Source organism: Equus caballus, chromosome 12 (genome assembly GCF_041296265.1).
Source record: "Equus caballus isolate H_3958 breed thoroughbred chromosome 12, TB-T2T, whole genome shotgun sequence".
NCBI classification, from domain to species: Eukaryota; Metazoa; Chordata; class Mammalia; order Perissodactyla; family Equidae; genus Equus; species Equus caballus.
Window position 1 is genome coordinate 41,602,901 of NC_091695.1, and position 14,985 is coordinate 41,617,885.

Below are 14,985 nucleotides of genomic sequence, written 5' to 3' on the forward strand. Positions count from 1 at the left end.
TCCGAGCGGCTCCCGGGTCCTGGTGAAGCTTCCCCGGCCCCCTGGTGACGCCTCCCAGCCCTCGGCCGAGCCTTCCGCCGCCCCCTCCCCCGCCCCGCGCGCCCTGCCAACTCCCTGAGCGGCGCTGGCCCCAGGCCGGCCGCACAGTAGCTGCTCCAAAGGACTGACCCACATAGGAACAAATGACCCTCCCTGGGGGCCGGCGGCGCCGTTTGCCCAGCGCGGAATTCCGGCGGCCGGCCTGCGGCTCCCAATTACCCTATTAGCGATAAGGACCCGGAGGTCCCCGGGGCCGGCCGCGCGCCGCCTCCCGAGGTCCAGCAGCCCCGGCTCTGTCCGTCGCCTCCCCGCTTGCTGGTCTCCGTCCCAGCGTAAGTCACTCAGAGAGAGCCTCAGTTTCCCTTATGTGTAGAACGGGGGCATCTCTGAAACTGTCGGTGCCAGCACGCCCTCGCCGCCGCAAAGTCCCCGGCGACGACAGAGGAGACGCGGCCACACGGACGCGAACTTTATTGGCACGTTCGGGCGCGTCGGCCCACAGCTCCCGCGCGGAGGGAAGGGCTCCGGGGAGGTCGGGGTTAACCCCGGCTCGCAACCTGGCGCAGGCGCCTGGGGCAGCCCGGCGCGGGGGCGGGGTCACGGGGCCACTTCCGGCGGGTAAGGGCGGAAAAGCTTCCGACGGGGTCGCACCCTCCGTGGTCCTCGCACGCTCGGAAGGGAGTCGGCCTCGGGTCAGACCGCCTCCTTCCAAAGGAGACAGAATGGATCCTCTCTTTGCTTAGGGCCTGCGGAAGGGACTTCCGCCCACACCCAGGATGGCCGCCAGCGGCGGCGGGAGCGGGGGTTTCGGGGTGTGGATGGAAGGTCACTGGGAGGGGGCGGAGCCTCCTCTCCCCAAGTTCCGATCCCACCAGGACTGGATGGCGCGCGTCCAGCTGGGGCTTTGCCGCATCTGCGTCGCTGTGCCCGCGCTCTTCGGGCGAGGAAGTGCCTTCGGGGTGGGAGGAGGAAAGGATTAAATACGTTAGCGTCTCCCGGGGAGATAAAAGACCACAGCTCCCGGCATGCACTGTACCCGGACCCTTTCCTAGGCACGGGAGGTCGCTTGCTTGGGCCTTTAGGAATGGGACTGCTTAGGCCCCAGACACTCCGCGCCGGGAGCGGGGGCAGAGCCTACGACCCTGTATGTTAGCACCAGAGCTGGAGACCTAGCACCTGGAAAATGGGACCGCCACTCGAGAATTAAAGAAGTGGTTCTGAAGTTGAGGCCAAGGGCCCCAGATACCCGAAAGGGGCGGGTGGGGAGCACAGATGCCAGCATTCCTCGCGCTGCAAGGATTTGGGGACCCCAGGAGCTTTGGCCTTCTATGGAGCGGTCTGGACTACAGATCCCGGCATGCCCTGGGACTCGGGGACAGGCCGGTGGGAGGGGAGGGGTCCTGGAACTACAGATCCCAGCATGCCCTGGGACTTGGGGACAGGCCCATGGGAGGGGAAGGGTCCTGAGACGTCAGTCCCGACGTGCACTGGGACTCGGATGGGACAGCCCAGTGGGAGGTGACCTGGGAGAACAGGTCCGGGCGTGTGCGCCGCGCCGGCGCTCACCTGGAAGGAGACCTGGAACTCGTCGCTCATCCTCCGGAGCTCGCGGCCGTAGCGTCGTGCAGCCCAGAGGTTGGGGGGCGCCGAGCTCGAGCGGCCCCGGAAGGGGCCGGGCTCCTCCCCTTCCATCCCTTCATCCTCGGTCCCCTCGGGGTACGAGCTATGGCGACTCCGGGTCTCCACCGCCCCAGCGCCTGCGGAGAGGGTCGGGGGTAGGGCGCCGGGCGTCTCAGCGCCAGTGGCCCGCTGATGTGTGTGGGCACGTCGCTGTACCTCTCGGAGCCCCGGTTCCCTCGGGTGGATCCAGGGAAGCTCATGGGGCCTTTGTGAAGATTTGAATTAACTTCTCATTAATCCCACAAATCTTAATTGAGCCCCAATAATGGGCCAGGCCCTTAGTGTATAAAATGACCTTCCTCTGTGCCTGGCACAAAATAAGGGCATAAGAACGAGTTATTAGTGCCAGACCATGAGGCCTCCCAGCAGCCCCTGGGTGGTTAGCTCTTTCATTGTCCCCACTTTCCAGCAGAGGAAACCGTCCCCTGGATGAGGAGGTGCCCTGCCCCAGCCGGACAGGCCTCAACTCCAGCTCTGCAGGGGACCTGGGGGGCCCATTAGTCTCACCCTGGTGGTCCCAAGAGACCTTGGGCCCCTGGAGAACAAGCATCTGGCAGCCACATGTCTGCACCGCCCACAGCACTCACTTTGGAGAAAATATCCCCAACGGTCTGTTGACTTTTTTAGGTGGCACTCACTCTGTGCTGGGCCCCAGGCATGACCTCATTACCCTCCTAAGCATCTGGGAGGGGAGCACTAACATCACTTCCATTTTACCGATGAGAAGCCAGAGGTGAGAGAGGCTGAGGCTTGCCCAGGGCGGCACAGCTGTGCAGCTTTGCAGCTGGAAGCCCCTGGAGGTTTGTTGGAATCCAGAGCCCAAGATGAGTCATTAAGCTCCGCTGTCCAGCCCCCCTTCGACTCTGAGCCCATGTCCTCACCTCTGTGGGATAAGCCTGGACCTCACTCCCAGTCACACAAAATAAAGAGTGTGGAAGTGCTTTGTCGGTTGCGGGGCATGATGGGTCCCTATTCAGAGAGGCCCCTCCCCTGTCCCCTGAGTTTGTCTGACCTTTGTACTGCATGCCGGGCCCCCTCTCCTCCTAAGCCCACCCCCCTACCCAGACCACCCAAGACCTAGAACCACTCCCAGGAGCACAAACCCAGAGCTGAGTAATAGAGGGAAAGACAGTGCGGAGCGAGTGCAGGGGGCCTGCTCGGCGGCCATCAGGGAAGCCGTCTGGGAGGAAGTAAGATTTAGGCCAGGTTCTGAAGTCAGGGGATAACGGTGCCTCGTCCTCCCCCAGAGGACCTTCCGCAGAGCCCTGTGGGCCCGCTCCAGGGGCTGCAGGGTCTCCCTGGGTCCCAGCTCCAGAGAAGTAACTTGCCCAAGGTCACAAGAAGGGAAGAGAGGGCTGGATGGCGAAAGGCCTGGGCTGAGAGTGGGCAGAGCGCCGGGCTGCTCTGAGCTTCGCCGAAGCCCAGGCCTGAGGTCAGGCAGGGACACCATGAAGTCCTGAGGAACGGGGCGGCCGTGGGGACATGCAGCCAGGTCAGGAGCCGGGATTGGGGCTTGGGGCTGGAGGAGCCGGGAACAGAAGGAGCCCTGGTAAGAAGAGGCCTGTCTGCAGGCTTTCCAGGTCTGTGGGGCCTGGGCCGTGAGGCAGGGGTCCGTAGCCAGGCGGCCCCCTTGACTCAGTTCCTGCTTGGTGACCTTGGGCTCTTTCTCTAACCCGTTGGGGCCTCAGTGTCTTCCTTTATGAAATGGGGGCAGCCCCCATCTCCCAGGACCCCCTGGGAACCAAGGAGGCAAGGAGAGCATCCTCCTCTGCCCCTTTCACCTCCTAAAGCCTCGAAGCTCTCAGTGGGGTGGACACCAAGTTCTCCCTGTTTCACGGATAAGGTCGGGAACTTTCCCAAGGTCACAGAGCTGGCACACCCTTCCTGGCCACTTAAGTGCTTAGGCAACGTCAGCTATTACCCTCCTGCAATAGCTCTAAGGATCCACACACCCACTGCACCTGACAGGCAAGGCCCAAGAGTTGGAAGGTGAGTGACGTGCAGATGGGCATTTGGTCCGGAAACGGCCCCTCGCCCAGGAATCGGAACAAGGAGAAGAGCAGTCACCGTGTCAGGGTGGAAGTGCTTCCCGTGTGTTAATTCATTACGTCCTCATCGCACCCTATAAGGGGTTACTCACCATCCCCATTTTGCAGAGGAGAAAACTGAGGCACAGAGGGGGTAAGTAACTTGCCCGAGGTCACACAGCTGGTAGGCAGTAGGATCCAAACCCAACCTGTCTGGCTCCGGGGCCTGTGTGTTAACTCTCATGCCCCAAGCTCCCTCCAGCAGCACCACGGGCCACCTTGGGGGCCCAGGTTGGGGAGGGCACCCCTGGGCCTTCTGTGAGTGCCAGCCCTCCCAGGAGCCTATCCTGGGGGGTGGAGGATTTTCACCAAAGCCTGGATTTGGCGATACCAAGCCAGCCATTGTCTAAATGACACTCATTTTTGTAAACTGAACTTTTAAAAGTGTCCTTCTATTTACTGGAAAAAACCTGAGGGATTTTCTGTGAACTCCCTGGGGGAGGCAGACATCCCCAACCGGAACCACCCTCAATGAGCTCTCAGCCCCAGGGGCCCTGGGCAGGGCAGAGGTGGCCTCCCAACTCTGGGAGGGGCGGGGGCGGAGGGGGCGTGGCTCCGGTCTGGGTGTGAGCACGGGTGGGTGCCCACTCGGCCATCCTCCCACAGAGCCGCCAGGCCCCAGCACAGCTTTGCCTTCTTACCCACTGGGCTTCTGGGTCAGCGGGTGGGGCTGGACACACGCACGCTCAGGCCTCCGTGAGCATCTTTGCACACTTCATGAAAACGGTGGTGCTCCAGCCTGTTCGAGGCAGTGGCGCTTGGCCCCCAGGCGGGGCTGGGTCTGGATCCTACCATATGCAGGTGTTCGCACTGCCTGCCCCCAGCCTGGTGGCTGTGCGGCCCCTGCCCTGAGCAGGCCTGGCTGCCTGTCAGCGTCAGGCACCTGCAGGCCTCTGCCCGGACTCCCTGTGCACCCTAAAACCATTTGGGGTACAAAAGCCCCTTAGCGGCCTGCAAAAACATACCCCATCTTGCTCAGAGCTGACGAGGTCAGAAAACGCTCTCCAGCAGCGGCCAGAGACTGTCTTCTGTCAAGAACCAGACAGTAAATATTTTGGGCACTGCAGGCCACAAAGTCTGCCAGTCACTCAACTTTGTGGTTAGAACTTGAAAGAAACTATAAACAAGACAGCAATGACTGTGTGTTGCTATATCCCACTAAAATTGTATTTAGGGACACTAAAATCTGAATTTCATAGAATTTTCATGTGTTAGGAAATAGTGTTCTTTGGAATTTTGACAACTATTTAAAAATGTCAAAACCGATCTTAGCTCATGGGCTGTACAAAAAAAGAGGGATTTAGCTTGTGGCTGTGGTTTGACAACCCCTTCTCTAAACTCAACCATGTCTGTCCTCTGCCTGAAACCTTCAATGGCTCCCCATTGCCTATAAGATAAAGCCCAAACTCCTCGGCGTGGTCTGCAAGGCCCTTCCATTCTGGTTCTAACCTATACTTCACTTGTCCGCCATGAGGGGGCATTGGTTTTTCACGTCCCTGTCCCCGCTGAATGAGTGGCAGTCCGCAGGACTGCTCAGAGCCTGGGCCAATTCATAGAAACAATAACAACGACAGTCGCAGTAATAGTAACGGCGAAGATTCCCTGTGCCAGGCACTGTTCCTCTATCGACTCACCAGATCCTCACTGTAACCCTAGGAAGTGGGACTGGTTCTATGCCCGTTTTACAGATAAGGAAACTGAGGCAAAGAGCGTTAACTAACTTGCTCAAGCTAAAGCTGCTAACAGGGTGGAGTGGCGTCTGAACCCTGCAGCCTGGCGCAGAGCCGGCGCTGGGCTGCTTCTCCCACTGGGTGTCCTTCCCCCCTCGCTGCCATCCACGCCCCGCAGCTCACCACGCACCTGCCCGCCCCACAGGCACTGGGCTCTGCGCTGGGGCTGCCACGGCACACAGGGTGGCCACAGTCCCTGCCCTGGGGACCCCTGCAGTCCAGTCCAGAAGGGGCCAGGCGGCAGGGGCCCTGCCCATCTGGAGGGGACAATGGCCCTGTGGCTCTGGCAGGCCATTGGCACTTGTGGATCTTTTATGGAAAAGTGACTTGCTTTTTAGACCTTGAAAACTAAGTCAAAAGTTTAAGAAATCTTGTGCGGTCCTCTTGAATGGTGGCTCTGCCCCGTGCAGCCCTCCTCATGGCTGGGTCTGGGGCTGCGAGAGACGTCCCCTTGGCTCCTTATTGCTGCTCCAGACCATCCTTCCCCCCGTTCCCAAATCTAGTTTCTCAGCTGTGCCACCAGCCCCTGCCCAGGTCGCACCCCCAGTTTGTGCAGGAGGTTACTCAGCTCCCTGCCACTCTCCCCATCACCTTTCCTGTCCTACTTCATTCAGGGGACCAGAGTGGTCCCTCCTACCTCCTAGCCTTTCGTCCCTCGCCCTCCTTCTCCACCCCTCCCCTCACTCTCATTCCCATGGGCAGGACCTAGGCCTGTCACCATCAATAACCATCCCAAGCCTCCCACGGGCTCGCCGCCATCTCCTACCTGTCCGGCTCCCTCCCTTGGTACCCTGACTCTACAATGCTCCCACTCACACCCCGCACCAGCTGTTTGCTCCCTTGCACTCACCCTCACGCCCCCACCCCTCTCACGGCGCCGAGACAAACACAGCCCTGGCTGACGCCCACCCACTGGCTCCCACTGGCCCCGGTGTGGCCAGTGTGCTGGAGAGAAGCGCAGCCGTGCCCCCAGTTCAAATTCACAGCCACAGACCCAGTGGCGCCCTTGACGTTGCTGGCACTCCCGCGCTTCAGAGCAACGACCACTTCCCACCTGCTCCTCTCTCCCCTTGGCCCCCACCCTCACCCCTGGCTCATGACCTGGCTTCCTTTTACTGAGAAATTGGAAGCACCCACGACAGAAACTTCTAGTTTCCACGAGGTATCTCCCCCCCATGTCCACTGCCCTGCCCCTAGCTGAGCCGCCCCTCCGCTGGGCACCAGACCCCTCTCTCACTCAAGGACATCTCTCCAGCAAGTCTCCCCTCTCTCCTGCATCATCTGTATTTCCCTCCCTCCCAGGTGACTCCCATCAGCTTATCAAGATGCTCTTTTCTTTTCCCTTTCTATCCTAAAAAAAATACTAAACCCACCCTTCCTTGCCTCTCCTTGGGCCTTCGGCTGCCGCCCACCCCTCAGCTCCTCCTTACCGGAGCAGCTGCCAAGAGTGGGCTCTCCTTCTGTCTCCCGCTCACCTCCCCATCAAAACGGCAGTGGCTCCAACTTGTCAACTCCAGCGCTCCGCTGCGAGCCCGCCTCCAACGAGCGGCCCTCGCAGGACCATCTCCGGGTTCAGCGCTCCACTCCTGACCAGGCTGGCCCTGCAGGCTCTGGGTCCCTCTCTCCTCCCTGCTCGCACCTTCTCAGACCCCAGGGCTGGCGCCTCCCCTTCTGCCACCCTCTGAAGCCTAGAGCCCCAGGCTCAGCCCAGGTCCCCTCCTGTCCACACTGGCTCCCTGGGCCTCAGAGAACACTATACCAGTGAGTGACAACTCGCATGTGCCTGAATCCTGCGCAGACCCATCCCTTCTAGAAATCTCCATGTGGATGCCACAAGGCACCTCTAACCTGGCTGGCCCAGCTGGGCTCCTGATCCTCCCCGTCCCCCTTAGCTCCATGTCACTTAGGAGCAACCCTGTCCTTCTGAGCGTCCAGGCCAGGTTCCTTGTGGCCATCCTCAACTCCTCGCTTTCCCTCACCCCCACATCCAGTCCAGCAGCAAATCCTGCCAGCTCTACCTTCAGAATAAACCCAGAGTCCAGCTCCTTACCACCTGGACTGCCACCGCCCCAGCACAAGCCGTCCTCCCTCGCAGGGACTCTCACACAGGCTGCGGCCCTGCCACTGCTTTTGCCTATTGCAGACTCAACACAGAGGCCCTGAGGATTCTCTTGAGGCCAAACTCAGATCACCCTGCAGCTGCTCAAAGCCCTATGTTTTCCCTCAAAGTAAAGCCAAAGTCCTTACCTCGGCCTTCAAGGCCTTGCTTGGCTGCCCCCCCCCCCCCCCATTAACTCAATGCATCTCCAGCTTCCCTCCCCTGCCCTCACTGGCCTGGATGGGTGTATCCTGCCCCCAGGGCCTTTGCATGCACCCTTCCCTCCCCACAGATATCTGCGTGGCTCGCCCCACCCATCCCCCTGGTCACTTCCAGCCTTTGCCTAAATACTGCCTCTTAGCAAGGCGACCCTGACCACCTCCTTTAAAGTCACTCCCCCAGGCCCCCGGTACCCCGAATTCAAATGAGAAAGTCCAGACTGGCGTGCTGCCCCCAGCCGTGTCATCCGTGTCATCTTCTAACGCGCTATGTCATTTTCTGGTTTATGGCTTGCCAGCCCCCCCCCCACCACCACCGGCGACAGTGTAGGCACCACGAGAGCAAGGACTTTTATCTCTTCTGTTACTGATGTGCCCCTGGCAGCTGCACCAGCACGTGGCACGTATTAAGCACGTGATACAGAGGATGAGGAGGAACAGTCAGGTGGGGGCAGGGGGGCAGAAAACAGCAAGTGCAAAGATCTGGAAGTTAAGGCTGGTGGAGTTCCTCCGACAGTGTGGGAGAGGCCTGGGGAGGAGGCCTCAGGAGGGGGCCATCTAGGCTTCAGCAGGCCAGGGCCATGATTTTTCTTCCCAGAAGATCTCTCTGGTGGTTCCAGGGGCCAAGGCTGGTGCTGGGCACTGGGGAGGTGGGATCCCCAAGAAATGCCCACTGCCCTCCCGGGCCAGTGCCCATCCTGCCATCTTGGCGCTGGGCCTCCCTGGGGAGCTTGGAGGGCGGCCTGTGCTTCCCCACCCCCACACAGACCCACTGCCCTGGAGGGCTGTCTGCCTCTTGAGCTCACCCGCCCCTGGCAACCTGCGAGGATAGGCCCGGCTTGGCTGTGAGCCACAGGGCGGGAAGGAACATTCTAGGGACTAGGAGGCCCATCCCAGGGAAAGCACTAGCCTGGGGCCTCGAAATCTGGAGCCTTCCAGCCCTGCTTCTTAGCAAAGGAAACGCCAAGCAAGTGTGACCTTAGGCAAGTCACTTCCCATTTCTGGCTCACTGCCTGCCTCTCAGATTTCTGTCCTGGCCCTTCACTAACAGCCACATTCTTTGAGCATTTACTCAGCACCGGCGCTATAATTGCTTCCTATATATTCCTGCTAATCATCCCAACAGCCCTGCAATGGCGCTGATTAACTGCTCTGTTTTAACAGAAGAGGAAACTGAGGCACAGAGAGGTTAGGGACTTACTCAAAGTCACCCAGTGAGTGTGGAGGTGGCCGGGGTGCGGGGAGCTCCTGGCCTGAGGGCAAGGTGGGCAGGCAAGTGGTTGTGTTTGGGGGTGCCTACCTCCATGGTGGCTGCTGCTGGCCGGCTGCCCCTGCTGGTGACCAGCTTCCCCCAGGAGGCCTGGGGCTGTCCGCTGGTGCCTGACCGGGTCTGAGGGCCAGTCCCCCGTAGGGCTGGGGCCCAGGCCCCTATCTGCAGGGCTGGAGTCTTCTGGCTCACTCTGCTCAAACTCTGGGATCTGGAACATGCTCTGGGCTGTAGGGGCAAGATGGTAGGTAGTTAGGCCACGCTCTCGGGCAAACGGTGGCCGGTGGGGGTGGTAGGAGGGTAAAGGCAGTCTCCTTTGGCCCCCTCTCCCACCTTAGAGCCCCAGGTCAGCCCTGCCTCCCAGGCCCCCATTTGGCCGCTGAATCTGGCCGGGCAGGAAGCTCAGATTGTCCACCCAGGACCTAAATCTCCTCTCGGAGCCCTGGTGCGGTGGCGCAGCCCCAGGCCCCTACCCAGGCCCCGGCCTGACCCGCCCGTGTGACCGCACACAGGTCTCACCCCAAGCCCGAGCTGGAGGCCCTGACCCGGGCCAGCCGCCGCCGCCTCCCTCTAACACAGAGGGAGCCCGGCCCTAGTTGCCTGGGCAACGGAAACTGTCACCGACCCGGCCCAATGAGCTCTCGAAATGTCACTAGGGCTGGCCGGGAGGCGGGGCCGCTCCCGGCCCGGGCCCCGCCCCCGCCGCCGGACCGGCTCTCCGCCCCCCGCCTTCCTTCCTGGGTCCCCTCCTCGTCTCCGGATGCTCGGCTGTCGACTTCCTCGTGCCCTGGGCGTGTGTGGGAGCAGGGGAGGGGTTCTCTGGGGTCCCCATGGGGAACCTGGAGACCAGCTTCTGCTGACAAGTCCTTCGGCCCCTCTGGGCCTTAGTCCCTACCCCTGTAAAAGGGGGACAATGACACCTCCCTCCGGAGGCAGTGAGCGTTATAAACCGAGTGGTGATTCCTGTGGGTGAAAGCACTTGGCAAAGCCGTCACTGAAGCTCAGCCGCCAGATGCGACTGTCGTTGCTACTGTCACTGTTCCATCTAGAAGGGTGGCCGGGTCGGGAAGTCCCGCGCCCTCCGCCTCCCCCCGTGGGAGCCTCCCACCGCCCGCAGCAGGGGCACCCCTCCCCGTGCCAGCGCGGGAGCCCTGGAGATAAGCGAGGGAGCCTCCTCCCTGGCGGGATGGCTGCCCCGGCGCAGGAGAGGGGACAGGGTCCCCTGTGCGGGTGACCGTAGACCTCGCGGGGGCTTGCCGCCTGGCAGGCGGCCGGCCAGGTGAGCGGGAGCCGCGGCCGGCCAGGGCGTGGGGCGGCGGGCAGCGAGGGGACTGCGGGGACAGCGGCGAGGCCCAGGGGGCGGGGCCCGGGGGCCATCTTGGCTGTGGGCGGAAGTTTCCTTCAGGGACCGGGTGAGGGGAAGTCGTTGCCGCCCCCAGCCGGGAGGCGCGAACTCGGTTTGAGGATGAGGAAGAGCAGCATGGGGACTGGCGGCCCCCGAGACCAGCACGGGCCGCTGGCCCCGGGCACGGCCCACCCGGGCGCCCGCCGGATGTGGCGCGGCCCCAGCGTCCCGGCCGCCCGCCGCCTCTCGTAACCCCGGGCGCCCGCCGGCGGCGTAGCCCGCGCCCATTCTCGAACGGCTCCGCGCCGGGCGCGGCGCCCGGCTGCGCAGCCGGGGCCAGACCCTGCGCAATTTGCGTAGCGAACGGCGCCCGCGCAGGCGCAAGAGGGGGCGGAGCAGCGGGAGCCGGGGAGCCGGAGCCCCGGGTCCCAGCGACCGGAGCCGGCTCCCCCAGCGGCGGCCTGAGGACCCGGCGTCGGCCTCCTCCCGCCCCCCGCGGCTGGAGCGTGGACGCAGTGGGGGTGGGGTGGAGGCAGCGTCTGGAATCCCGAAGACTGAAGGCAGAGGCCCTCCCCATCCGGATCATTGGAGGGGAGAGAGCCCCCCTTTGGGGAGGGGGAGAGCCGGGCGTTGAACGCCCACTGCAGCGGCCGCTGCCCTGAGCCCACGGGCATCGGCCGGCTCTCCCCCTCCTGTCGGGACGACTCGAGCGACCGGGGACCTCTTTCCTTCAGGCTCTGCGCTCCCCCACCCCGACTCTGGGGTGGCCCAGGGGAGACACCCCCCACCTCCCTCCACTACCCTGGAGAGGAGAGACTGTCCTTCCATGCCCCTGAGTGAGGGGCGCACGCTCCAGGCTGCCCGTGCCCCGCTGCAAGGGCAAGGGCCCCTCTGCTGAGGGGGGAGGGCCCGGTGAGGCGCAACTTCGTCCCTCCTGAGCTCCCCATCTCCGTCTCTGCACCCCGCACCTCCCACCCCTCCGTATTTATTTCCCTGGCCCCCTGCCAGCTCCTCCATCTCTGTCCCCAGGATTCAGGCCTCCCTCCCTGACATGGAGAGTAACCTGTCTGGCCTGGTGCCTGCGGCTGGGCTGGTGCCGGCGCTGCCCCCGGCCGTGACCCTGGGGCTGACTGCGGCCTACACCACGCTCTACGCCCTCCTCTTCTTCTCCGTCTATGCCCAGCTCTGGCTGGTGCTGCTGTATGGGCACAAACGTCTCAGCTACCAGACGGTGTTCCTGGCGCTCTGTCTGCTCTGGGCTGCCCTGCGTACCACCCTCTTCTCCTTCTACTTCCGAGACACCCCCCGTGCCAACCGCCTGGGGCCCCTGCCCTTCTGGCTTCTCTACTGCTGCCCTGTCTGCCTCCAGTTCTTCACACTGACGCTTATGAACCTCTACTTTGCCCAGGTAACCGTGGTCACGGGTCGGGGTGCGCGGTGGGTGGCAAGCTCCAGGAGCCCAGAGGAATGATGGGCATCTCTGCTCCCAGGTGGTGTTCAAGGCCAAGGCGAAGCGTCGGCCAGAGATGAGCCGAGGCTTGTAAGTACTTGGGACACTGGTGGGCTCAGCCCCCAGGCCAGGGGCGGGGAGCAGCCTGGTGTCCATCCCTTCCCCCTCGTAGGGCTGAGGCAAGGACAGCCCTAGGAGCGTTTGTGAAAGAGTTTGGAGAAGTTAGGCACCTGGGGCGATGGCTCAGCAGAGGCGTTGCATGCGTGAAGGGCAATTATAATAGAAACAGTCGTGACGGACTGAGGGGAGAGGGTGCCAGTGCCATCCATGATGGAGGAAAAGCCGGAGGCTGTAGCCCTTGGAAGCTCCAAAGTCAGGCTGCACTTCTGGGTGACCTTGGGCAGCGAGTCTCCTGTCATTTGTATAAGGTTTTCCAGTTTATGAAGAGCTTGCACAAACGTCTTTAATTTTTACAACTTACCCCTGAGACTATTACTATCGGCATTTGAGAGATGAAGAAACTGAGGCCCCGCAGGGTAAAGCAACACATTGAAGCTCAGAGATCTGGCAGAAGGCAGAGCCAGGGCTTAAACCCAGATTTCTGACTCCCAGTCCAGTGCTCCTTCAGCGGTCAGTCACCATCTGACCTCGTTGGGCCTCAGTTTCCCCATCTGTAAGACTGGAGGGGCAGTCTTCAGACTGAATTGGTTCTGATTGGCCGAGGACCTCCTGGGGGAGGTGGGGTGGTTGAGCACCCAGGGCCGTCATCTGGGGCTGACTGTCCTGTGGGCCGCAGGCTGGCCGTCCGAGGGGCCTTCGTGGGGGCCTCGCTGCTCTTTCTGCTGGTGAATGTGCTCTGTGCTGTGCTGTCGCGCCGGCGCCGGGCACAGCCCTGGGCCCTCCTGCTGGTGCGAGTCCTGGTGAGCGACTCCCTCTTTGTCATCTGCGCCCTCTCTCTGGCCGCCTGCCTCTGCCTTGTCGCCCGGCGGGCCCCCACCACCAGCATCTACCTGGAGGCCAAGGTAGGGCCACAAGTGCTGGGTGTCCTCTGGGGTCTCTGGGCAGGGTCTTCAGGTTAGAGAGGAGGCTAGAGCCTCCCCTCCCTGAGGGTCCCCTGTTGTCATCCGTGCCAGGGGACCAGTGTGTGTCAGGCGGCCGCGATGGGTGGCGCCATGGTCCTGCTCTATGCCAGCCGGGCCTGCTATAACCTAGCGGCCCTAGCCCTGGCCCCCCGGAGCCGGCTGGACGCCTTTGATTACGACTGGTACAACGTCTCTGACCAGGTGGGCATTTGGCACATCTGCTGCCTCCTTAGTAGCCGTGGCTCCTGGCCCCCTGCTGGCCTGGGCCCTGTCCGGGTGCCCCACCGCACCACTGCGGACTGGCACCAGGCCCTGCCTTCCCACAGGCGGACCTGGTGAATGACCTGGGGAACAAGGGCTACCTGGTGTTTGGCCTCATCCTCTTTGTGTGGGAGCTGCTGCCCACCACCCTGCTGGTGGGCTTCTTCCGGGTGCACCGGCCCCCGCAGGACCTGGTGAGGGCCAGTGGAGAGAAGTGGCTCTGGGAATCCTGGGCTGGCCCCCGGGGCGGGCGGGGGGTGGGGGGGTTTGTGGGAAGCCAGTCGGGGGCAGGAGGAAGCATCCATGGCGGCTTCCTCCCCCAGAGCACCAGCCGCATCCTCAACGGGCAGGTCTTTGGCTCCCGTTCCTATTTCTTCGACCGGGCCGGGCACTGCGAGGATGAGGGCTGCTCCTGGGAGCACAGCCGGGGCGAGAGCACCAGGTAGGAGCCCTGGCCCCGCCTCGGGACCCCTGGGCTCCCCCCACCCCCCATTATAGGTTTCAGTTCCCTTCTGTACCAGGTGAGTTCCCCTCTGGTTTCTTTCTACGTCTTGCCCCAAGATGCAGTTTGCCACGGTCTCAAGGGCTCAAGCTGTGGTCCTGGAGGGCTGGGTCACTGGGCTCTCTTCTAAGGCCCTCCCTCCCCCAGCTCTTGTGAATGTGGCCCTGGTCACTGCCCTGGGGCTGACCCTGTTTCTCTGCCTGCAGCATGTCGGGCAGCCTAGGCTCCGGCAGCTGGTACGGCGCCATCGGGCGGGAGCCAGGCTGGTGCGGGGGCAGCCAGACGCGGACCACTCCTCTGCTCTTCTCCCAGGTGCTGGGACCAGGCGGCCACCACCACAGTCTCTACTCCACCCCACAGACGTGATCCCCCTCCGTTTCCCCCCAGAACACCCACACCCCAGTCCTCCCACCCTAGGCCTCTGTGCCAAGTTCATCTGCCGCTTCTTGCCCAGGATTCTGGGGGCTGTGGCTGCCTCCTCCCCTGGCCGGCTCCTTGCTACTCCTGTCGTAGTGAGCTTCTGCCGTCCCCTAGGATGGGGGCGTGGCCCTGGTTGCCAGATGCCCACAGCACCCTGGCATGACCTGCCACCTCTGCTTCGACACTGGAGCCACCTACCTCTCCTGCATTTGCCACTCAATAAAGTGTCTGTGCCCCACGTCCTTTCATTGGCTGTCAGTTGTCTGCTGTGCATTTCTCACCCTGTCACCTGTTTAGCTGAAGGCTGATCAGACACTGGCCCTTGGAGGGGGCTGCTGGGTAGGGAGAGGGAGGACCCTGCCGGCTGAGGGGGAGGAAGGGCCCTGCTCCCACTCCAGCGCCTCCCGCTTGAACACTTTCTACTCTTTCCTCAAGATCTGTTCCAAATGTCACTTCCTTTAGGAAGCCTTCCATCTCCAGGTCCGGGAACCGTGTCCACCCTTTTGGGTCCCATGGCCCCGTGGTTATGTGGCTATTACACCTCTTGCCCCCCTGTGGACTGGGACTTCTGGAGACCCTGTTTCCTTATCATCATGTCCAACCTGGCCTTCAGGTCCAGGGGCTGGTCCAGGGCCTGTGGAGGAGGAGCTGGCCGGTGACTGAGCAACCCCTATCTCCCCACCAGGTGTGGATTTGGCCAGATGGGTGGGCTGCCCCCACACAGTCTGCCTGGTGGTCCTGGGAGCCTCTAATAGCACAGTCACCGCCCTCTACTGCCACAGCCCTGGCAGATCTGTGCCATGGCT

The 14,985-nt window shown here is 62.5% G+C and overlaps 2 protein-coding genes across 14 annotated transcripts; one reads left to right on the forward strand and one right to left on the reverse strand.

Annotated features, from left to right (window-relative positions):
* Positions 1-493: 493 nt before the first annotated feature.
* Positions 494-9,765, reverse strand: BAD (BCL2 associated agonist of cell death). 3 transcript variants are annotated; one of them, XM_001916754.4, is made up of 4 exons: positions 9,639-9,765; positions 9,153-9,347; positions 1,606-1,796; positions 494-991 (listed from the first exon to the last, which is right to left on the reverse strand). In XM_001916754.4, the coding sequence occupies exons 2-4, from the start codon at positions 9,337-9,339 to the stop codon at positions 866-868; spliced, it is 504 nt and encodes a 167-aa protein (XP_001916789.2). In that variant the 5' UTR covers positions 9,340-9,347; positions 9,639-9,765; the 3' UTR covers positions 494-865. The 3 variants fall into 3 exon arrangements, with proteins under 3 accessions (XP_001916789.2, XP_023510072.2, XP_070086265.1); XM_023654304.2 differs by having other exon boundaries at positions 9,453-9,696; XM_070230164.1 differs by having other exon boundaries at positions 9,593-9,685.
* Positions 3,622-14,417, forward strand: GPR137 (G protein-coupled receptor 137). 11 transcript variants are annotated; one of them, XM_070230145.1, is made up of 8 exons: positions 3,622-3,900; positions 11,494-11,872; positions 11,955-12,004; positions 12,711-12,936; positions 13,048-13,197; positions 13,323-13,451; positions 13,581-13,699; positions 13,966-14,417. In XM_070230145.1, exons 2-8 carry the CDS (start codon positions 11,516-11,518, stop codon positions 14,123-14,125), a joined length of 1,191 nt encoding a protein of 396 aa, XP_070086246.1. In that variant the 5' UTR covers positions 3,622-3,900; positions 11,494-11,515; the 3' UTR covers positions 14,126-14,417. The 11 variants fall into 11 exon arrangements, with proteins under 11 accessions (XP_070086246.1, XP_070086244.1, XP_023510068.2 ...); XM_070230143.1 differs by lacking the exon at positions 3,622-3,900 and adding an exon at positions 9,780-10,398; XM_023654300.2 differs by lacking the exon at positions 3,622-3,900 and adding an exon at positions 10,265-10,398 and having other exon boundaries at positions 14,072-14,417.
* Positions 14,418-14,985: the final 568 nt, after the last annotated feature.

What these genes read in the sequence shown, in the direction of transcription:
- BAD (XM_001916754.4), bottom strand. Translation starts at nt 9,339, where the DNA reads ATGTTCCAGATCCCAGAGTTTGAGCAGAGTGAGCCAGAAGACTCCAGC. An exon ending in CAGCAGCAGCCACCATGGAG is followed by an intron (nt 1,797 to 9,152) that starts GTAGGCACCCCC and finishes CCCTCTCCGCAG; the next exon opens with GCGCTGGGGCGGTGGAGACC. An exon ending in AGTTCCAGGTCTCCTTCCAG is followed by an intron (nt 992 to 1,605) that starts GTGAGCGCCGGC and finishes CCCACCCCGAAG; the next exon opens with GCACTTCCTCGCCCGAAGAG.
- GPR137 (XM_023654300.2), top strand. Translation starts at nt 11,516, where the DNA reads ATGGAGAGTAACCTGTCTGGCCTGGTGCCTGCGGCTGGGCTGGTGCCG. An exon ending in TGAACCTCTACTTTGCCCAG is followed by an intron (nt 11,873 to 11,954) that starts GTAACCGTGGTC and finishes CTCTGCTCCCAG; the next exon opens with GTGGTGTTCAAGGCCAAGGC. An exon ending in ACCGGCCCCCGCAGGACCTG is followed by an intron (nt 13,452 to 13,580) that starts GTGAGGGCCAGT and finishes TTCCTCCCCCAG; the next exon opens with AGCACCAGCCGCATCCTCAA.